The following is a 24,512-nucleotide window of genomic DNA, read 5'->3' as shown; positions in this document are numbered from 1 at the left end:
TTAGTCCGAGTTGTCCATTTCCGCCTCGATCCCTCGCGACCCAATCTCGCTGTTCAACTGCAACACCCTGTGCTAAAACATAACTTCAACAAAATTCTTACACATATACTATATAAGTTTATATATTGTATAAGATTTTCACATGGCTCATCACTATGTCCGGTATTGTGAGGCTTAGAGACTAGAAGTTGAGGTTAAATATTCACTTTGCTTAAGCTCTATTGGTAGAGATCTGCTAAGCATGTATTTTATGTAATTCTTATCTCAACCACTTCGTTAAAAATATATATATATAAAAAATATATTATATAATAAAACTTAACTAGAATATTTTTCTGTAATATTAAATATTACCAAAAATAGACTTTACAAAACTAAACACACAACAGGCAGTGCACGCCACGCAATGTAATCTCGATAATAATATTCGTAATTGAAGGGTTTAAAATTAAAATTTTCAAGTGAAGTTAGTTATTACAGACAAAATACTAGAAAAGATTGTTAATAATCAATATATCAAACTCATTTTCTTTTAACCACCTTTTTATTAATCAAGGAAGCCCGGCAGAGGACAGGGACTTCGATGGCAGGTCAATCTTATATAATTTACACTTTGTTTATTCTTCTTTCCATTTTCAGCCGATTGAAGCCCACTGCAGGGCATGGGCCCGCCCCAAAGGTCGCTACGATGACCGGTTGCAAACAAACAAGTTTCCAGAGGATGGGTAGCGACATCCTCTGTGCATCATAATACCACACTGCAATCGCCAATCCCACTGCCGAGCGTGGCGATTATGATATGTGACCCAAAGATATCTTTGACTTATTCATTGCAGAGGGCATCTATGGGCTGAAAGATGACACGATTGTTTTTTTTTTTTTATTGACGTCAAATATTTGACAACTAAGGATTTATATAATTTACTCTCTGGTTTGTGTGTAGCGTTTTTAAAAGTTTTTTTAAATATTTTTTGTCTCCATTAATAACTTTTGTCGAACCTTAACGAAGATTTATCGAACCTATTCCGTGTTTTTGCGCTGAAGTACACATTGGACAAGTTATTTTTGTATATATATATTATTTCATTTAACTATATCAAATTTTAATTCTTGAGTAAAAATATATGTCTATTCTCTTGGTCACAAATGTCTCACAATTTTTAACTTTCATTTATTATAAATATTTATACAAAAATTTGCAATGCAAATGTTAAACTAGTTTTCAGCGATTGTAGGTCGCGGGTTTGGTCCCCGAGTTGTACGCTTTGTGTAGGTTGTATAATATCGCTGTTACTCACAAATGATGAAAAACATTGAGAGAGAAATAAGAGTTCGAACGTTATTTGATGTCACTAATCCACGCTGTGCCTGAGTGGTGGATTACGTGTCATATCCACTTTAAGAAGTGGATTGTGTTCCAAGTGACATTATAAGAAACAAATATAAAACATATTCTACAGAAAAAAATGATATAAATTTCAACCACAGTTGAGATATTTATACGAGCATGTTTAAAGCCATTATATACCATTTTATATTAAATTTACGAGAAATGTAAATTCCAACATTTGAATTTCCGTATATAGTTTAATGAATGTGACAATTTAAGCCGCAACTTTTTTCAATTCTATCTTCTTAATGTTACCCAGGAAAGATTTACGCGACAGTTGTCTTGACAAAGCGAGGGTACAAAAGAAAATCGCCTGCAATGGATTTGCTTTCACAGAATTTGATTTACTGGGTACAGAAAGTTTTTCTTAGAAAACGTTTATACTCAATGTTGTCGGAAATAAAAATTTACATTACAAAAATTATATGGTTTTGTACCTTTTTTATTGGAATACTTCATCATCCTTCTTCTCAGTGTTTTCTTTATTTTTGAAGGTCCAGTCTATCTTGAAACATTTTAAAGAAATCGAAGGCAAGGTCTTTCCATACTATCTCATCCTCTGTTCTTTAAGACAGTAGCAATTTATCAAGAAAAGCTTTATCAACTCATTTCATTGGAACAGTTTCATGAAATATTAATAATGGTTATTAAACGTGTTGGTACGATACCTTAAAATACTAAAAAATATACAGGTCTGATTGGCTATAGATTTAAAAGCTGCAAAGAGGAGAGTATATAGTTTATTTGTCAGCAAAATGCTTTAAAGCTTTCACTCCTATTTCCAATCCGCTCTGCATAAATTGATCGATATGAAATACGTTACAATATTATTTTTTCTATTGCAATGCGACGGGCCATTTCTAGCAGTAAAAAATCTGCAGGAACAGATAATAAGTAATAAGTAAAATAAACATTTGTAAAAAGAGTGAACAAATAAATAAATAATTAATTTTACCATGCACCTAAATTGAATTTTCCAAACTATTTTTCTAACTATAATATCATTTCGTTATGTATAATTTCAGAAACCATTGAATTATTGATAAGGTTTTAATTTAAAGCAACCACGACGAAAAATCAGCGCATTGACAATTTGCAAATGGGCTATACATTCACTCCTTTAAATCTTTTACTATCTCCAATCACCTTGTATAACATTAAGTGGTTTAGATTTCAGAGAACAGATTTTTTAAAATAATAATCTCGATACAAAGAAAGAATTTAATGAGTAACGTTAAAAAAAATCCAATAAAGAACGAAGCACCTCTTGCTGTGTTTTTATTGAGCGATCGTCCGCGGAAAGGCGGCGTGATTCGCTTTGTGATCCATCCAATATTGTCGGCAGCGCTCGGACCAATTTCGGAGCTTTCGATTACATTCTGTCATTGCATAATTGCGTCGGTGTCACTACACATGATCAGTATTCGGGGAATTATATTTGTCCGATCAATTCGGATTTTATTTTAAATAACAGATATTCCGTGAATGTTTTATTGCAATTTTTTACCTATTTCATTATTAATAAACACAAATTGTTAAGGATGTTAATACGACTAGACTTTTCTATAGATTTAAATAAAAACTATTTAATGGATTCAGGCGTTACATTGCGGAAGTCCATCCTAAATAAGAAAGGACCAATATCTAGCCACCTCCGCATATGCAGTGACTCGGTGTTTAGCACTAATCTGTGTAACAACTCCTGAAGATGCCCCGTGGAGGGGTGAAACACGTGTTGAGTGAATTTACGGTGGCGGTTGTGTGGTTGGCATTGTCTGTCGCATGCGCATTTGCGAGCGGGCTGGCGGGCGGTGCACATTCATGCATGACAACCACTGCATATGCGGAGGTGGCTAGATATTGGTCCTTTCTTATTTAAATAAAAACTACACATAGCATTATGTCTTACGGTATTTTACTATGGGGTCGTGACACCGAAATTTCTACATTTATTTTACAAAAGGAATTAGTCTCTTAAAAGTTAGAACGGTTAATTCTTAATACATACACGTGATTAAAGTATAGTAGTGACAGACACTTGATAAACACGAGAAAAAAAACACGGAACGCTTAAATTTCACCATATTTTTTTTTAACAAATCCTTAATTGGTCTGATTGTACGTATATATAATAAAGTTTTACAAGATATCTTAGCCCTTCCTTTTCGAAGTTTTAAATCTAAAATTAAAAGTATATTATAAATAAATCTAATTGTTTGAGTTTTTGATTAATCGAAATCGGAACTTGGTTTATTGACTCGTTTACAAGGTTGATGTTATATTGTACACATTAAAAAGTATTAAGTTTCATTAAAAAAAAAGGCAACCTTTGAGGTTTTGGCCGACTCTTCTCAGTAGATCAGTTTTCTGAGCCGGTGGTAGCTAAATGCTAACTTACATATAATAAATTTGCATTTGTACACATAACATAGACTCTAACACGATTCCTAGTAATCGTTAGGTGTACAAGGTGAGGTTTAACTTTATGAAATAAATTTTTAAATTCAGAATAACATATTTAATACGCTATATGGAAATAGGAACGAGGAGATCCTAGGACGAATTAAGTACTCACATAGCCCTACCGAGTGGATAGACGATCTAATTAAGGCGGAAGATGCCGTATGCAGGTTACTTTCTGCCGGTCCTATTGGAAATCAATGGATGAGACCTTTGTGCAAAAGCAGACGTAATACGTCTAAAATTACTTCTTTTGGCACCTAAATAGATTGGTACTTAGATAAACAGGTACACAAATAGATTAGTAAATAAATTGGTTCATAGATAAAACGTACAATGATTAGGTATGTCAGTATTTGAAAATGTCAGTTCGCTGAATAAGCATTGTAAAATAGTTCAGCGCGGCGTTTGGCAAGCAGCCGGCTACCCAATTAGCGATAACAAGTCTAAGGGTAACAAAACCCTGTTTATATAGATATCTAAGATTAGTATCACATATCCATTGGATTAAAAATTGCTTACCGGCGTGTCCGGTAACTAACTTTCTGTCCCTTTTTAACATGCAGATGAAAACAGGATTTAATTTTAAACACGAAAATTTTATTTAAATCTAATTTTGCAGTGTTTTCGCGTTTATTTTTAGTAATATTATTAAATTAAAATATCATAAGCTATATGATTTCAATACTTTTATTTCTACTGCAGTGTTAAATAAATGTATTGCATTCCGGTTTCAAGAGAGCCGTTACTGGTGAAGTTTCTAGGAAGAATAAGGCTTGTGATATAACGAGGTCACATGCGAAATGATTCGCAAGATTTTGTATATTTACAAATTTGAACAGCATTCAATTACAAATACTATACTTGTTATTTGACCTGATTGTTCAACATGTACTTTTTAGTACAAAATGTAGAGCCGATTTTAACATTTTATTTTCTTTTTATCCCTAACAATTACATTTAACAATTCATTGAATAATAAAATTTGCGGAACGACCGCCCATTTTACCTCATTTTTTTCACTTAATATATGATGTCTTTTAGTTTATTGACGTACTATAAAGAGTAAAAATAAAGTAGCATTATTTGTTTTCCTACATAAAATTCGCTTTCATTTCTTTTTCTCTATACGTCTTCATTGGCTTCTAGTTGACATAAAATCTACCTGCCTATGCAATATTGAGGGCAAAAAAATAATCCGTATTTACTGTCGTGGTTTTCTCTCAGCAAATAACACCAAGAGTTCATAAATATAGAACAGTTTATTCAGACACAAATGCATGTATCGACCTTATCTAAGATAACCAGAACGCTGCGCAGCTGCGAGGGCAGCCGCCTTGGGCGCGGCGCGCGCTCACCTCCGCAACCAATTTACAAAGCGGCTGTTTATTTATGTGGCCACGAAACGGGCGTGGCCGTTCACGAGGTCCCGCAGTGCAACTGCAACCGACCGTCGCTTATTACAAATCCGCTGTGATATTTCAGCTGCGGAATACTTCGCTAATCCAATCCGTTCTATAAACGTATTCATAAATTGTTACGATTAAGACAACTTTCGAAAACAGTTTCGCAACTTAATTGCTTTTTACTTATTTATGTTCACTATAGACGCTTTCATGCATATTTCTATACATTTTGAAATCACTTTTAGATTAATTCATTATTTATCTATTCATATTTATTTTGTTCTGTTACAAAAACATATAATAGAACACGAATACAGAAGCACCACATATAATTTATAATACATTGCGGGTTAAGTAAATACAATCGTTTCTGTAACAGTTTGTTTTCATTATTAAAGTCAAATAATAATTATACTCAAAAACAAAACACTTCTGAAATATGTAGGTACATTTAAAAACAACAAGCCCAATTTTATTTTATAAATATTAACCGAGGAATACTCGGTTAGTTTTATGTTGTATCCTTTTTTAATACAAACCATTTAACTATACATTTGTAAGCATCTTTTATTAAGAAATACTTTATAGTTTCATTAGTGAAACTAAAAAATAAATTACTTAATTAAATATCTATTTATATATTATGACAATAGACTATATATTATTACGAAAATAACTTAAACTTAATAATTTTTTATTAATAATTTGCGGCTTTATTTTTTAAATAACTTACGATAGTTAAGAACGCTATCACATATTTTCGGAGGCATTAAAGTGGCATGCTTCCAATTAAAAGAAAGAAAAAGGAAAAATATCAAAAGGGGCTTAAGACCAAAGAGATATGAGCCCGCCTCTGAACAGAGAACGGCTGCCCCGTGTAACATAATCTCGTTAAGATGCCACCCGCACCAGCTGCTCTCTTATGAACAGAGAAGACATTTGTTCTCTGCATTGCTTACTTACGTATACCGCTTTATGCTTGTTTTATATTAAACTACCCTTCTCAATAAATCAATTTAATTTAATGTATACAATTAATCTAGTATTTTAAACGAGATTTAAGGTAAGTTATAAAAATTTTGGTAGTTCATAGGATAGAGTAATTATAAATTACACATGTTAAAAAATTGTGACTTTTCAAGTCTCGAACTATCTAAATAAATATCTAGTATAACCGTACATTAGTGAAATCAATTGAATCTGTTCATATATAAAAATGACTCCCTATTTTTCTTAGTCACAACGAAATAAAAGAATTACTTTTATGACTTCAAACTATTTGCATTTGACAGTTTACTTTAAGCTTCGCGACTTTCATAGTTCACGTGCTGCAAATATATATTAACGGTTATATATTAATATATATTAACGTCGAGATTAGTCATTTCCATCGAGAAATTTATTTATTTCGTCGTTTCAACCCATTGACGCCCACTGCGAGGCATCAGCCTCCCTCAAGGAGATGGAATGGTGGGATGGAATGGAATGGTGGGACGTACCAAAATCACTACGATGAGCAGGCGGTTAGCGATCGCAGTGTAGTATTATGGTACGCAGAGAACGCAGCTGTTCATACTCTGGAAACTTCATTGTGAGCAGCCGCAATCCTATATAATTAATGAATATAGTGTGAAGTGTATATATGATTGTATCCACAGAATCGAACTCGCGGTCAACGCTCGCAAATCTCAGTCCTTTACCGCTAGGCTACTACTGTTCTATTTATTTATTTCAAATATAATCAATAAGTGAAGTGATCACTCTGTGACGTACTATATTAATTTATTTTTTCTTTGCCTAATAACGGCTTTTAACAACAGTACAAAGTCATTCGGGACAGGCTATGATATAAGTTTAAATATCTTCTATTTTTATTAATAAAATTATTTATAATTCGTTAAGGTAATATTCCAGTTTTAATAAACCATAAAATGTATGCTAATAATTCTTCTTGAATTTGCACACAAACTTTTCTATAAAATCCTTAACAATGAAAGTTCTAAATCAAATTCGTATGAATAAAATAAAGAGGCGAAGTTAAAAATAAAAGGCGAAGTTTTCGATAAAAATATTTATGAACGAAACTTTGGAAGTAACACCTGGTGTTCAAAATTGCTAGTCGACTAAACTTTTCTGCAGATTCGTGGATGAAAACATTTAATATAGTTTTGAAATTGTTATTACCTTTTTCAACATTCTCAGTATTCGTATTCGTATTTTTTTATTTATTCGTTGTATGTACCAAATATTCATTTAAATAATATCAAATTAACCGCATATGATTTAAAAGTTATAGCTATTACCTTAACAAAATATTTTTACAATGAAAACGCTATTAAAAGGACCATTTCTTGGTAATTTTTTATTATTATTTACCCGATAATTGACATATTGAACGTCCATATTTCATAGTTATTACGTGACAGAGTCAAACTACTTAATTATAGTATTAAAATAGAAATAAAGAGTGAAGTGATAATTCAAGATGAGATTTATTTTGATAAGTAAATGTAAAAAAGAGAAATCATTTCACTTTACACGTTGAAACTAAAACAACGTTCTTAACAATCCGTTCTTTTATCTCAACGGGTTAATGTTACGGGAGCCATTTTTCAATTATACAGTGTATCAGGTTAGAAGGTGCGTTTCCATTTTTTGAATAAAAGCTTTTTCTAATCGCTAAATGGTCTCTAAATTGATGAGTGCGTAAAGACAACGACGTTTACAATTTATCTAACCGCACTTTGTTACGGGAGGTTCGATTATTGGAAATGGAGCGTAAGTGAAACTTTTTCTTACGAAACTGGGAGAAAATCAATCTATTCAGGCACACCATTAGTTCGGAGACGTCGAGTAATCAAACAATGACGTACGACTTGACGTGATCGTATTTTCAGAAACTTTTCATTCCACGTTTCAGTTCTGTTTTTGTACTTTTATTTATATATTTTTAATGAATCTTGCTATTTTAGAGCAGAGTACATACTGTACAATGTACAATGTGTATAGGATTATTATTTATAAAAGTTACTTTTAGTAATAAATTTATAGTTAATAAGTCAGCAAGAACGCTTTGTATTTATTTCAAACTATGCTTCATAAAGAGATCTCTCTGAAATTCTATTGGAATGCGACATTTTAATATGTAGCAATCAAAATTTTGAAAACGCTTTTTCTTACTGATTTTCGGAAATATATACCACACATTACTTCACAGCAAATGAGCTTTGGGTTCTTTAAAGCTATTACAATTTGTCGTATGACCAATCTCAATGTATGTGCAATGTCATTAGTGCTACAATATCTCATTTCGGTAATATTGCATGTGATGTAACAGCTTGAACCAAGGTTCCAGAGGGACCTCTCGATCTAATTAACGTTAACAATGTTTTAGCTAAGTGCCTTACCGATGACACTCCCTCAAGCCAATAATATTACAGTCTAGATCCAGACCAGGAAAAAAGAACAATATTTCGGATAATTTTTAACTTGGGCTATTCCACCCCGAATCATAAATATGATCAGTATACTGAAATTTCTGATAATATTGGTAAAGTGCTATCGAAACTGTAGTACCGCGCCATAGGTATGCGCTCTCCAAGGGATAGTATCAGCCGCTTTCAAATCTCAAAGTAGCGGAGCTCACACTTTTTCCTAGACCCTCGCCTAGCCGGTTAACGACGGGGTTCAGTAATTTCAATAAAGATTGAAATTGATGCGGTACAAAAAATCTTTGATAAAATAATAGATACCTTTTAACACAAGTTATAATATCACCTGCTTTTAAAATTTAAAAAGGTACACGCATGATCTACATTGTATAGGAATAAATACCAACGTACCTCGTAAGCCCTAGTTACTTAAAATTAGTTGTTGCTTTACACCTACTACGCCTTAACCCGTCAAACTCGAGGAATCTATAATTGTCATTAAGACAAAAGCGACACACAAAATGAAAGCACGAAACATATTTTTCGCTAGAACCTCCGCAAGGTTTTAATAAGTCAAAACATTGCTACGATTAGTCGGATATAAGATATCTAAACATCAAAATAATGTTAATAATGTCAGAGTTGCTGTCACCTCAAATTTACAACCATATACTTTAGCACTATATTATTTTTAATATCATCATTCCTATAATTAACATCGACAGTAATACTGTAAAATTACTATGATATTTAATTTAATTGTATGAATTAAAAATTTTAAACCAACATTTATTTCTAGTATCTTTAGTGATTATACTAATCATAAACTGAGTTGCAACTGCCAGTGTTCTTCTTTAAAACGGCGATATAATTAATCGATATAGAGAATATACAGAATTACACATAGGAAATATATATAACAAAAAAATTGATGTTTAAGATAAGAAATGTATTTTTGTTACTACAAGTGAAATTTATTGTTGTTTATGAGTGTTTAGATGTGTAAGTTCTTTTTCGCTTATATTTCTTGATGAATTCCTATTTTTTCGAGGTAAATTTCGGATTTTTTGCAAACATTTACTTAAGGTATGTAAATATTGTTTTCACTATTTATTAATATTATTTATTAACATAACTACTAATTCCTGTATTCAAATCTACACCATATTGTGCTATGTAAAGACGTTATAAATTGCCTTTTACGTCGAACATGCAATAGGCGTAAGTCAAAATTGGCAATTTATTCGCACGATCCTACTCCCGTGTCCGGCCGGGTCGGGCTAGATAATGTACGTTTCGGTCGAAATAACTCACATGAATTGAGTTACGCTGTCACACGTTCGTACTTTTCGATATGTAGTTTCCTACCGTTTTTACATTCCTACCAATGTCATTCGACTTCAAACGCAACATTTTTTGTCCGAAATTTTACACATTCTGTGATGCTGCGACAGGAATGTGTGATTAACAAGGTTCGATCGCATGGATTTATTAACAAATACCTGAATCAACATGGTTCAGTTATTTATGTTTAATTATATTATTTTCATTTCAATTCAGTCGGGAATTGAATTTGTAATGCTTGGATTTTGAAACTACTGTACTACATAACAAATATTAAACAACTTATTAAAAATTCGACTTATGTTGAAAAAATAAAGAATAAGGAAAAAGATGAAAGCAAAATTAAAATATATGCAGTTTAATTAAATAAGCTGGAGTTCAGTTGATGACACGCTTTATCTATAACGATTGGAACAATACAAAAATTTAAGCTAACTTTTACAATTAAATTAAATTAAAAAATATAAACTTTACCAACTACATCGCTACTAAAGCGGTGAAATTATCTAAAAACCAATGTTGTTATAAATAAGAAATAATGAAATGATAATATAATCAATAAAAAAGCTTTTTTAAACTCGGATCACTACAAATTAAAACTAATTATTGACTTTAACAAATTCAAAGTACTCATTACTACACGGTATATCGATCGCCCTTCTACTTGATAGTTCTTAAAAAAACTGGGTATGGAACACTACATTTTCTTTATTTCATTCATACTTTCCGCAACGGTTGACAGCCCGTATCTGAACACCGTTTGAATGGATATCCAATTAGGTAACAAGGCACTTTGAGAAATAACAAGCACTCGAAGCTGTACGTTGCGCACCTCAGCCATTTATTTATCGACGAAACCTAAAAAACACATTTTATCTCTCTGCTTGTTTCCGATCATAAATCCTTATATCGACTCGCACGAAAACATCAGTAATAGAGGATCAGTTTTCTTTATCAAACGTCATTTTCTTTGTGAGTTTCATCTATACATATTTATTTCTATTTTTTTCGTTGACACATTTTATATATTTGTAGACTTTTTTAGTGTAAAAAATTGGGGCATTAGTTTATTACGATATGATGTTACCAGCCTCTACTTTGTATACTACGCCTTATCTGAGAATTGCAATTTTGGGTAAAGTATAATTACATAAATAAATTTAGGATTACAATACATTTATAGCTAGATAATGTAGACATATAAATATATATATATATATATATATATATATGTATACATGTATATTCTGTAGATCTTTGTTTATAGAAAATTTTATCATGTCATATAACTTATCTATTAATACAAAAAAAATAATGTTACCGTAACCCGAAGTAAAAATATTTGTTTACACATAAAAAATTCGACCTCGTATAAATCACTGTAAATACAAATCCAAAGGTCATAAATAATTAATACATGTAAACACCTCTATAAAAACAATTTAATGAAAATAAATTTTAACTATGTAAATTGTTCTGTCTGGCCTTTGTGTTGTTCCCACAGTGAGAACACTGGCGTCTCAGAAAACGGTATGTGGGCCGAAATTAGTACGTGTACAACTCTAATAATTAACCGTTTATGATATCCGTAAATATGAAACAATACTACTATACATAAGCTTTACTTTCGTGTACTTGTTTTGCACTTAAGTTGTTTTGTAGTTTTTAATATTTTCTAGAAAAAAATCGTATAATCTCTCTTTTATTCTAAATATTTCTTGTGTTAAACTCAACATAAAACTAATTAAATAAATAAATGTTCGTATATATAAAAACATACTTAAACTGCAAATTACGGATGTCATCAGAAAAGTGATAGGTTATATGTGTAAAAGCCTTAAAGTGCTGAATGTATAGTTTATTTGTAATTAAAAAAATTTAAGCTCTTTACACTTATTTCCAATCAACTAGCATTGTAGTAATCACTCTAAAATCTGTTATATACACTTATTTTTCTATTAGAATGCGTCAGGCCAATAACTTCTGACGGTACAGTCTACAGGGAGAGATTGTATACCATAATTAATTTTAATATTATAGTCCGAATTGAAAACGTTTTTCTTATTATATTATCATTCCTTTTTTTATATTTGAACAAGATATATGATATGTAATTGGCAGCGAATAAGCTATAATTTCTAACCTTTGAAGCTTATACACCTGCAAGTAGTAACACTGTATAAATAAAAATAATTCACCAAATGTGTTGATATGCGCAAATCTCGAGAACAGCTATAAGAACTCTGCTATATTTTCCTTAATTTTTGTTAAAGACATGACAAAGATTCCTATGGGGATAAAAAACTACTATTATAATTATTAAAACATTATAACAATGCAATAAAAGCTATGAAAATTAATACTGTTGAAATCAATAAAAATGTACCATAATGGATTACCATAAAATTATTATCAATTTCTTACAATTTTGAAGTGCACGAAACAAAAGTACTTATTTTTGTGGATTAATCATAAAGATATTAATTCTATAAATGAAATTTTAAAACAAATTGCTAAAACTCTGAAGTAGATATAGTTTCAGAAATTAATCCTTTCTATTCGACTGTGATAGACAGTATGAAGTCTGTTAGGGTATCTAATCTGTAACATAATTACGTCATACTGACGTAGATTACTCTCACCCACACGCAAAATAAACGCTTTGACGTGGAGCTATGGGTGTAGTCGAGCTAACTTACGTAAACGAAATTGCCAGTAAATTAAAAGATCTTCGTTACTCGCGGCGCAATCCGACCATTGTTCGTCGACGAAAGGGTCGAGAACAAAAATATGAGGAGAATACGCCCGCATGTCGGACGGACGTCGCACGCAATATTTGTGGGAACAGCACACACGTGCGCGACTCTCCCTCGTGTGAACAAGATGCACGCAGGAAGATGCGATCAACTCTTCGACTTTGTTTTACACATTTTATGCCTCGTTGAGCTGTAGTCGCTAGCAGACGACTGTGACTATCGATGTACATCGTGGGTTCGTTTTCAAGAAGAAAATAAATAAATAAAAAATGTTTTTAATTAGATTTTTCCCCACCCATTCCTCATGTTTATTTTACTTTAGGTTTATATATTACATAGGCTTTTACTAATGATTATTTTTAACATGCCATAAGAAACACTAGCCAAGTTTTATATCTACAAGAGCCATAAAGACCTCCTTGTGGGTGTAGTTCTATAAAATTCATTGCAATCTGACCTCTACTCGGCTCTTGAAACTTTTGTATTTGTACCAATTCATTTTTATACTAATTTTCACATACCGTTCAATTCTATTAATTACGTTGCATTTAGTCGAGAACTAGCAATTTACTAACCACAGTTTGGTATCTGAAATATAATAGTGCTTTAAAATAGATGCGTATAATTTTTATTTAATTAACTATCGCAAAATACATAGTATTTATAGTGATCTAAATCAGATTTCACATGCTTTCGTAACCACCCTTTAATAAGCGACCTATATCGCTTACCATCGAGCATTAGTTATGCTCGACGCACTTAACGAGTAAAGGTGCGATGTTTGGGAAGCGTGTGTGAAACTTTACACGAACCATAATTATCGGTAAGCCACAAAATTTCCACGACATCAGTATAAAATTCACAGTGACAAAATCTAAGTAAAATTCACATCGTAATATGTCCAAAATTCGTTTTAGATAGCATTGTGGGCACGAACACTATTGTTCCCTTACATTTCACTGTGCCCAATATTACACCTTCAAATAAAGATAAGGTGCTCGGGGACACGTGTTACAAAGTTCCTGAAGGCGAGGCGCGAAACCGTTACGATAAATAGCAACTGATAAATGCCAGTAAGTACGCTGCGAGCACAAAAGCCACAGAAATAGAATCTAAAATTGTCTTACGAAAATAACACATATTATTTTAAGCTCTGTGACCTATTAAATGAAAAGGTCAGAACGAATTTAAAAGGTTATTTAGGTAAAGTTTATAAATAAGGTATCATTTATCTGGAAAATTCTATTAATAATATTTCTAGAACACTTCTAGAACTCTAGTGTAAAAGTAATTCAATGTAAGCTGCGATATATCAGCCAACCGGACTATTACGAGGAAATCGCGTGAGGACCGCAACGACTTTTCTGGATTTGAGTTGCGGTTTCACATAAGCCGCATGATTACCATTTATTTTTCTAAGGATTTGTATGTTTTTTTCCTTATATTTAACTTCCTTGTTACTGTTGTCCTTCTGAAAATTTTCGATAAAAGATTTCGATTTTTTTTTAACATTTATATTCTAAAAGTTGACCACCCTAATGGCTAGTGGCTAATCACATTTTAAAAAATCTAATTCATTTATTCCTTATATTTTTAAAATATGATGTAATGGTAATTTTGAGTAAATAATTTGATCATTAGTGCTATCTTTTTAAATATAGCCATTGCCATATGAAATTGTTTCTGTCTTATAAAGGACTACTTTCACAGTAACAGTAATTTGTAAAAAACAAACAAAAACAGTATATAGTAAAAAAAATTGTGTGGATTTACAACCACTGCAATACAATGGATATAAAAGATGTAAATAAAATATATTTACTTGTTTAATGGCATTAATATTAAAAATATATGACATTTTTTTTGGTTTATCTAGTTCAGCTGATACATATTAAGATTCGTTCTTCGACAGGTACTTCACAAACAAAGAGACCCAGTTTTTACACATTACAAAACCGTTGTTTCCGATGAATTCCATTTTTAATTCAAACAATATTTTTTGAAATAAGTACACTGACGGCATCAGTAGCAGAAGCAGCTTGTTTGGATACCCTTAATGTTTCCGAAGTTGTTGGCATGATAAAAGCATTACGACCGCTAACAGCGACTGTACAAACAAACACCAGCGAGCGAACGCTCGCAAATGGCGCCTGCGAAGCGCAAGCGAAATTTTAATTCAAACCGCAACATCGGCGGGAATCTGAACAACGTTTTATTATACATAATGATATTCTTGGACGTGTATTTTACATTTGAATTGAAATTGTATGCCTACAAGTAAGCCAAACAACCGCACGTTGTTACGTGTATTGTTTCTATTGTTAAAATTAAAATTTCACAAATATAAATTGTACTATTTGTTGAACATCTGTGAGAAATACTACGTCGTTAGTCTTAGTCACTTCAGATTTACTTCGTCTGGCCATGTAAAGACTTTTTATTCAATTGGAATTTCTATAATAATTATTGTATTAGGGGGACCGGAAAGTAATGTCGTTTCTACGTATGTCGATGTTTGATTTTAATTTGGTACCTCATTACGTAATTGGAAGACGTTGTACACTAGATGAAAAAAGGTTCTTGATAACGAAGGTGAATACTTTGTTGATCAGAAATAAAACCTTGTTAAAAATGTAGTCGTGTGATTTAACTTCAGAAAGCGACATTACTTTCCGGTCCCCCTATTACTTTCGAAGTGTTTCAAGATACGATTCTCGAGAAGTTAATTAAGTCTTTTAACTGCATCACTTTTCATAAAACAAGAATGGTCTTTCCAGTATGACAGCACCCGGTTACAAAGCCTGACCCACTCCAGCGTGGTTGGAGACAAACGTGTCGGATTTCTTTACTGCTAAAGTCAAACCGTCATGTAATATCGATCTTAATCCACAAGATTAAAATTCATGGTAAATTTTAGTGAGTATAAAGTAAGACCACGATAACATAAATAGCAAAGAATTTCCCACGGAGAGAGTTTGAAAGTCAATTGATAAGAGACTTCAACAATTAAGGGACTGTCTTATACCCAATGGAGATCATTTTGAATGAGCCTCGTGTATTTTAAAATTATTGTATGAGCTATCGTACGTTATAATAATTAACATTTTATGAAAAAAAAAAAACATTCTTTCTTATAACAATATTTATAGTTAAACTTTTTAAGGTCCTACAAGGCTGATTTGAAGAAAATAGTTGCGACAATTATTGACCTAATTTCAAATCTCTTACATTCTAAATGTATTAATTCAAATTTAAATAATTCTTTCTTCAACATTCGACGGATTTCATCTTTTATTGAAATCTATCTGTCTGTCGCTTGCTTGTCGGATAACAAACTGTCTCAGACCTGAAAAGAAAATGTAAAAGAAACTTATCGAGAAAATATTTTTAAAAATCTAAAATTACATATTTAATCAACATTTAACTAGCTTAGCTTCTTTTATAAAGTAATTTATAGAATAATATACTTAACACACAAATATTTTTTAATATTTTTTTTTAATTTCGCGATAGAAGCTTTCTGAATATTATCGGGAATCCTATTGGAAAACCAAATACATTGTCCATGTGTAAATACAAAGAAGTCGAGTTTTACGAACACAAAATTATTTTATGCTTATACACATTGTATATACCACACTTCCTTGGAAAATCGATAATGTTTTTGTGGACATATAATATATTTTCATGTACGTATTGAGAAGCCGCAGTCATTATTTTTATCTTTCTACTTTTTTCTCTAAAAGATACTACGATTAAAATACAAAAGCATACTAACTGAACATAGGTTTGTTGTAACCATAGACGTAAACAATTAAAACTTCCTCCATTTAAATGAAGAAATTTAAAAAAAATTATAGAACATCTCAATTAGTATTCACACTTATAACACATGGACGCAATCTCGGCAGTATTTATCATAATTTGAGAACAAAGCTGGAGCTAAATTTACAGTGTACCCGCTAGAACTGCCAAGTGGAACGTCCTTGAATTAATGGGGACGCCGACAGATGTTGCAAGACGATATTAAGTTTCTTAGCGTTCCGAAAAGGATTAATTTATTTATTACGTTTAAAATTACATATCGCATGACATATTTTTTCCCTTATCTATAGAATAATAAAATTCGTAGTGGAGACTGATTTCTTACTCTCTCGTCCATTCAAAAACAAAATTAAATACAGACATAAATAGAACTTATTTACACAAACTACTTATCAATAAAGAGTGTACATAGATTTGTAAATACTTAAGTTAAAAAATGCGTGATTAATTTGTAGTTGTAAATTAATAAAGACCTATTAGATAATTAAGACACTTTTCTTTTAAGCATAACATGCAACACCTGAACTGGGTTATATAACGCAATTCTGCAACGAAATTCATTTAAATAGTACAGGTATGTAGCAAAGTCCCTGAACACCTATATAAATAAATTATGTTTTAATCTAAAATATTTTAATATATTAAATTCTAAAAGATTTTAGTTATATTTCAACAACAATAACATGCATTGAAGTTGATGAAACCGAAAAATAATAACCAAATGTAAATTTTAATAACACACAATTCTATCATCGAGAAAGATTATCAAAGGTAATATGTTTTTAATCCTACCTATTAATAATAATTAGTCAAAAGTTTGCTGATTTCTCATAAGAAAAAACTTTTCCAAGGTCTGCAAATCTTCTGTTCTGCGTCTTATAAGTTTAAAAGATCAAAAGTCAGTTTTAATTTAATTAGGAGCTTCTAGGTGACTTGCTTTAATATTGAGTTACGAATTCGCGGTTCTACACCTACACAAAGTCTAATCAAACATACGAGTTCACTCTTAGTTACTCCCTTCCGCATATGAAATATATGATTAATTGTCTTCTCGACACCCATTCAAGCCAAATTCGTCTCAAAATTTATAGCAGTAAAACTTAAATTAGTTTTCACAAGAAATAAACGTTTCCATTACACGCATAAAAGGATGGTATTGTATTGTGGCACTTGCAGCTTTGTCGCTTTCGTAGACGCGCGCTCCGTCGCGTAATTGAGTTTAACTGGTTACTAACGGAATAAATGCAATTTAAACTGACAAGGAAATACAGTCTGCAATCATATCAATCTGCGTAGAGTCGCAGTCCAAACGATCTTTGAAATGATTATGGTATTCATTGCTTTCAATTGCCAAGGTGCGGTGTCGATGACCGATAGGCTGCCTGGCGGTTGTGCCTACGCCGGCTTGTTTGCGGTGTTTTGCTTATCACTTAACATAGATCAGACTTGAACAAGGGAATTCTGGTCGTGTTATCTTCTTGACAGAATTGCGACTTTGAATATTGATCGCGGAAAGTTTGACTATTTACCTGGTTCCGCACGACAGTGTCTGAACCGTTCTCAACTCCTTATCTAGATATATACAGACAGTTATTTCCAACAATTATTTTATACGTATCGCAAATCATTTTATAAGTTTTATTTACAGATTAAGTGTAAGTAAGTCAATTTGTTACTATTTTATATTTGTTCGTGTTTATTTTAACGGCCTGTACAACAAATGAATTGAATAATGATTTTTTCACATAAACATTTTATTTTATTTTATCTAGCTTACACTAGTGTCCAAGTGGCATTAACAGATACCTGGTAGGACTAGGCTGAAGGACCCCTCAACAAGACTTCAAGTTGCACTGTTACAGATACCCGTTTAAATATCCCAATCACGAGGGCACGAGTGGACCGAACCTCAACTTGGTCGGTTGCTATTTCTTGGCTTACTGTCACTTAGGATAGCATTAGCAATGCGAAAATAAATGACAGAAACAACTTCGGAGACGTTTCAGTCTAGAATAATCGGGTATATTTTTGTTAATCTTAATGCAAAATATAAAAGTACGTAAAAAGAAGTTCAGAATTTAGGTATTCTTTTCTTTTAATATTTCCATGTATCTCTCTTTGTGGCGGTAACATTTTTTCTGGTGCCTAAATGGGAAAACTCGTTAAAGGTTCACTACCTGAAAACTGTACTCCAATGTTGCTAATGGACAAACCAATCGCCATTCACGGCTTTTACTGTTTTATTATTCGTCTATAAATGCTTTTAGCAACCAAGCCTCTTTGCTCCGTGTTTTGTCTATAGTACTCTGTAATTTTTTTTTAAACTTTATAATATTTACACAGACACTTTCGCTACAAGCATATTTTATTTATTTATTAAACATGTCTAATTGAAACAATTTTATTTCGAAGACATTAAACTTTAATACTTTTAATTTTTAATACTTTTAATATTTTGTATACATATTTGTCAAGAATACTTTTTAATTGTTTCCAAATATTTATCAAGTCTGTCTCATCTACGTAAAAATAAATTTGTAAACTATCTACATTAGATTCAGAGAACAGCTCATGTAATTTAAAATTTATTATAACATAAACCTTAACGTTAGGGAAAATATTTGGAAAGCTTTTATACATAACTAGCTGACCCGGCGAACTTTGTTCCGCCTTAATGGCAATAAATAAGCAGATTGTGTTTTTTTTTTTGGAAAAAATACAAAAAAAATTAAATAACTACATTAATCATTCATTATTATTTCTGTATTTTAGTACATAGGTTGCTCTTCACTTAAGTACCTTGTGATACACGACATTTTTTGTTTTATTATCAGGCGCAAAAACAAACAACGCAGATGGTCTTCCGACCCGTGAACATGCCACGTATAATTGACCATGTGAAAAACATGAATGTTCTAGATTTAAACCACAAACTTTTAAGGATTGGCCTTGTGATTTGTTGGTGGTCATGGCAAATGCAAGACGTATCGGAAATTGAAGTCTTTTAAATTCAAACGGCATATCGGTTGGGATCATCGGGATCCTCGGAATGAGAACTTCCTCACCTTTGAATTTTCCTATCATTATCGTAGCGTAAATTACATTGTTCATCCATTTACTAACCACCAAACGCGTACCGTTGCACAGTTTTGGTTGGTTTATGTTTCGAAGCATGATTACTACGGAGCCAACCTTTAGGCGTAAATTGTTCGGTGGTAAGCCAGGCACGTCCAAAGAGTTTAAAAATTCAATTGGATAGTTGGTGGCCTCATTTTCATTTGTTACGCAGTCAATAGATTTGAATGAATGCATTGTTCCAATGATCTTATTTTGAATTATGTAGTTCAGGTCATCTACATCTTTATTCTTAGCCGCTAAAATTGCTCGCTCACTCAACCATTCATTATTTTTGTAGTTAGAAATAATATTTGGAAATACATTGTTGATAAGTTCGTCTTTTGATGAGACAAAATTACAGAAATTATTTGGAAATGATATTAATCCGCTCGATTCATCGACAGGTACTTGACCATTACCGATAGTCAGCAATTGCTCCGAGAAATCTTCAGCAGATGTATCATAAAGCAATGTAACTCTCATGTTTGTTGTCAGCTGCAGTTTCTTCACATAGCGCCATAGATTTGACGATTTGAGGCAAGCGTTTATTTCATCGGCAGCCGTAGATCTTGGAATTACTGGCAGTATTTGGCGGAAATCGCCAGACAGTAAAATCATTGCTCCTCCAAAACATCTCGAGTCATTGCGTAAATCTTTTAATGTTCGGTTAAGTGCTTCTAATGCACGTTTATGCGCCATTGTGCATTCGTCCCAGATGATGATTTTCGATGCCGCTAAAACTTTGGCCATTGCTGAGTGTTTTGCAATATTACACGTTGGTTCTTCAATAGTTTGAAGATTTAACGGTAATTTGAATGCTGAATGAGCCGTACGGCATCCTTCTAACAATGTGGCTGCTATTCCAGAAGAAGCAACTGCAACCGCTATGTTGGATCTCGCCCGAACAGTTGCTAAAACTAATGACATAAGGAATGTCTTGCCAGTTCCACCAGGGGCATCTAGGAAATATAAACCACCATTTTCATCAGCGATTGCCTTCAATAAAGTATCATAAACTTCCTTTTGTTGGAAATTTACAGGGGTACATTCCTTTGAACTACTAAATCTAATTCCTGGTGATCATATTCACGTTCCCGTTCCAATTCTCGATTAAATGCGTCATTCATTTCACGATTTGGCGCTGGCATTCCTAACCTGATTAATAAATTGCCGCACATGAGGTAACACATATCTTCGATCAAGAGTAAAGCACGATTATGTATCTCCTCATTCATCTCAATATCGTGATTTCTGGAACTGACACGACTTTGATGTAAAATATCTTCTGACATACTATCCTTGTGTTTGTGCCACAGGTTACATGGGTTTGATGGAAAACATGTCGAAATTATGATAGCGAATAATGTGCGTATCTGACTTGGAGATGCAGAGATAATGGCTTCAGCGATTGTCGTATCCCAATGGGTATCGTTTTCTAATAAGTTCAATTCTTCACATGCAGCACGATATGTTGGGAATATTACACCATTAACAGTTCGTAGCGTCTCAAATGAAGTTGGCCCACGCACATTTACCAGCAACAACCGCAAATAGAAACATTCATCATTCTTTGGATGAACTGTATACATACGACCAAGAGCATCAGTAGAACGCACATCTGGATACCCAGGAACCGCATCACCTTGCTTCCGTCTTTGAAAATTCTTGGATGAAGCATTCCAAGTATAATAACGTGGCATCTCCGAGTAAAGCAAAGTTCGTGCAAACTGATCGCTTTGGCAGATTGCAAAAAAACTGGTCAATGTAGTTGCTGGAGGTGTTTCAGCACGTTGCGTAGCATTCGAAGCCGTGAAATATACTCGTTGACCATTCTCCAGATGAACCGCCAAATGTATAACAGTAGGATGACGTTCGTGAATTGGAAATGCGAATATACGCCAAATCGCTTCATTACAGTTCACATAACGACCAACTTGATAGCGTGAAATTTCATCGTTGATATTTGAGGATTGCAATCCAAAAACCGCCATATCACTGCCTTTCGTGACATATTTGCAAACATATTTTATGGACTTAACTGAATTGCAGTATTCAACGTTGCAATGTGTCTTGAACGTTTTAGAAATAAGTGGCGAATATGGAACAATCCAACTGTTGTCGACAACGAAATCCATTCTTTTCACTTTCGTTGTGACAGTTCGACCGTTGTCATCTGGTGATCGACGCCGATACAGCGGATACCCATCGTTGCCAGTGACAGTCTCCGCCGTTAATTTCCGTGGATATCGTTTAGAGCACTTTACATCGACCATGCAAGGTGATTGGGGATTGATGGCACCACACGGCATGAATCATATTAGTAGTAACAACGTCATGTAGGTCTGGATCGACTTCATGATCAGGAATCTCGGCACATATGATGTCATCTATTTGGTCAGGCTGAATTCTTTCCACTAACCAAATAAGAATGTGTGCGTGCGGCAGGCCTCGCTTTTGCCATTCAATTGAATACATCCAGCATCGAGTATCTCCAAAGACGCGTTGTTTAACAATAAAGTTCATCAGGGACCGAATTTTTTGCCTGAATATACGTGCTGTGATGTCGTGTCTATCATTTGATGTTTGTCCGGGAAGCAGCAATTGAGTAATTTCTATCCATTTTGAATTACAGGTAAAAGTAATAAAGAGATCTGGCCGGCCGTAATGACGAACATATGTCATTGCATCTTGTGCATATTCATGCATATGACGTGGGCTACCAATGTACGTCGCCGGCAGAATAGTTAATCGACCAATATTAGTTGCATTTCCTTCAGTACTAACTGCATCACGTAAATGGATGTACTCCTCAGAACGCAGTTTGGCTTGGTTCAACCTAATAAATGCTAAACGTTCCGTTTCTATTTTTACATACATGTCAACGCAATACTGCTGAAACAATCGACGAAACCGCAGCAAATAGTTGTCAGCGTTTTGACGAATCATCAAACGATATGCATAATAATTCATTGAGCTAACTTTCTTTGTAGTTTCTTCACCTGAAATTCAAAATTTGATAATTAACCATTTCAAAGACAAATAATACAGAAATTAACCATTATTAAGATACTGATACTTTACCATTCAATGGATTTATCATTTTAATATTAAAATAATATCCATCTTCTCCTTGCCAATTCATCAGTGGGTATTGCAATGCGTCATATGATCGATGAGTTTCAGATATTTGTTGCAGTTGCCCAGTATCGCGACGTGTAAGCACAATATCGCGTTTTTCCAATTGTTCACCAACAATCAGGATGGCAACTTCGTCTACTGTTGGAGCATTAAATGTGCGTTTGTGTGTTCCAGATGGTCGTTTATCTGCTTTGATGACAACTTTATAGTCATCATTTGGCATTTGCTCTAAAGCACTCTTAAACAACCTGACCAATGCATGATGTTCATGAAGCAGACACTGCAAGTCTTGAATAATTGCTCGCTTCATTCCTGCATTGATCCCTAGGCGTCGATCAAGTTGTTCTTCCATGTTGCCCATGAAATATATTTGTAAAAATTTATTCTGTGTATCTTCGAAAGGTAGTAATGATCCAATTCGATGGTGGATCTGTCCTTGTATCTACAAAATAAAAACCAGACAGTATTAACTGGGTAATAAACACTTTTTCTGTGGGAGAGTAGAGTTCAGTATTAGCAAATATAATACATACCAATAGATAAAGTAAGTTATTCTTTAACTACATTCTATGTAAGTACAAAAATAAATACCTTAAAAGTCGGATTAAATCCTCCTTCTTCGATAATGTCTGACCCAAATGACGTCATTTGGAAACAACTATTGTATTTTCGAGTATTTGCAAGAAAGTGGCGTGATTCTTGTGTTTCGCCACAAAGCAATGAATACAATGGCTCATGTGGCGGAGTCAACACTGGCAATTTCACTTTACCATTAAGGCAGCATAATCCAGGCGTTTCTCCGGAAAACTTTAATGCACCACAATACTCGCAAACAACGTCCATTTGCCCAATGCAAACGCTAGGATGCAAGCTGTAATCATTGCTGCAATCGTATCGAAACGCTGCTCGATTCAAATCAGCTAAATATCTTGTTCTGCGTCGCACATTATCTATTTGTTGCCTTCTGTTGTTCGCTCGACGATTCTGCATTGCCAACCGAGCTGTTTCACGGGCTGCTTCACTTTGCTCTCGTGATTGAGAAGCACGAAGTCGAGCCATACTATCGCGGCGCTGTTCACGTGCAATTTCTTGTTCTTCTTCAGTACTTTCATTTGCAGTATTTTGTATTCTTCTTGCATTACGGCTTTGTCGGGAAAGATTCGATCGTCTTGGTCGCGGCATTATTAATTAAACTTCACTTCACTTCAATCCACTTGTTAATTATTTATTTAATAGAAATAGTTTTAATATTGATTTCTTACAAATATCAAATTGTCATCCATACGTCAATACATAGCTGTCATTTTACGTCAATTACATAGCTGTCATTTGCGTTTTGTTATTCCAAGTCTGATTCTTTTTTGTTATACCACGTTTTATAGTGACTGACGTTTCATGTCAAGTCACACGGGAACGCTGTCAAACGGGATAAAAAGTATCCTATGTCCATCTCCTGGCTCTAAGCTACCTCCCTTCCAATTTTCAGCCGAATCTGTTCTGCCGTTCTTGAGTTATAAGTGGTGTAACTAAAACGACTTTCTTTTATATATATAGATTGTTGACAATCAAAGTATAATGACACATTTAATGAAAATATTAAAAATTTAGCTATAAACTGAAGTTCCAATGAAATAACATTAAACTC

The 24,512-nt window shown here is 33.2% G+C and overlaps 2 protein-coding genes across 2 annotated transcripts; both read right to left on the bottom strand.

Moving 5' to 3' along the window:
* Positions 1–21,864, bottom strand: LOC137930369 (uncharacterized). Its single transcript, XM_068773610.1, has 4 exons — positions 20,776–21,864; positions 20,051–20,725; positions 14,806–14,937; positions 1–72 (listed from the first exon to the last, which is right to left on the bottom strand). Exons 1-4 carry the CDS (start codon positions 21,862–21,864, stop codon positions 1–3), a joined length of 1,968 nt encoding a protein of 655 aa, XP_068629711.1.
* Positions 21,865–21,979: 115 nt separating this feature from the next.
* LOC137930367 (uncharacterized) lies at positions 21,980–24,049 on the bottom strand. The gene is made up of 3 exons (XM_068773608.1): positions 23,459–24,049; positions 22,811–23,309; positions 21,980–22,728 (listed from the first exon to the last, which is right to left on the bottom strand). Exons 1-3 carry the CDS (start codon positions 24,047–24,049, stop codon positions 21,980–21,982), a joined length of 1,839 nt encoding a protein of 612 aa, XP_068629709.1.
* Between the last annotated feature and the right edge of the window lie 463 nt (positions 24,050–24,512).

This window comes from Battus philenor, unplaced genomic scaffold (genome assembly GCF_028537555.1).
Source record: "Battus philenor isolate CCGP_79_NKW_IND1 unplaced genomic scaffold, ilBatPhil1.0.hap1 SCAF_6, whole genome shotgun sequence".
Classification (NCBI taxonomy): Eukaryota; Metazoa; Arthropoda; class Insecta; order Lepidoptera; family Papilionidae; genus Battus; species Battus philenor.
The sequence above is the reverse complement of the archived record's forward strand: the minus strand, read 5'-3'. Positions and strand labels throughout refer to the sequence as shown.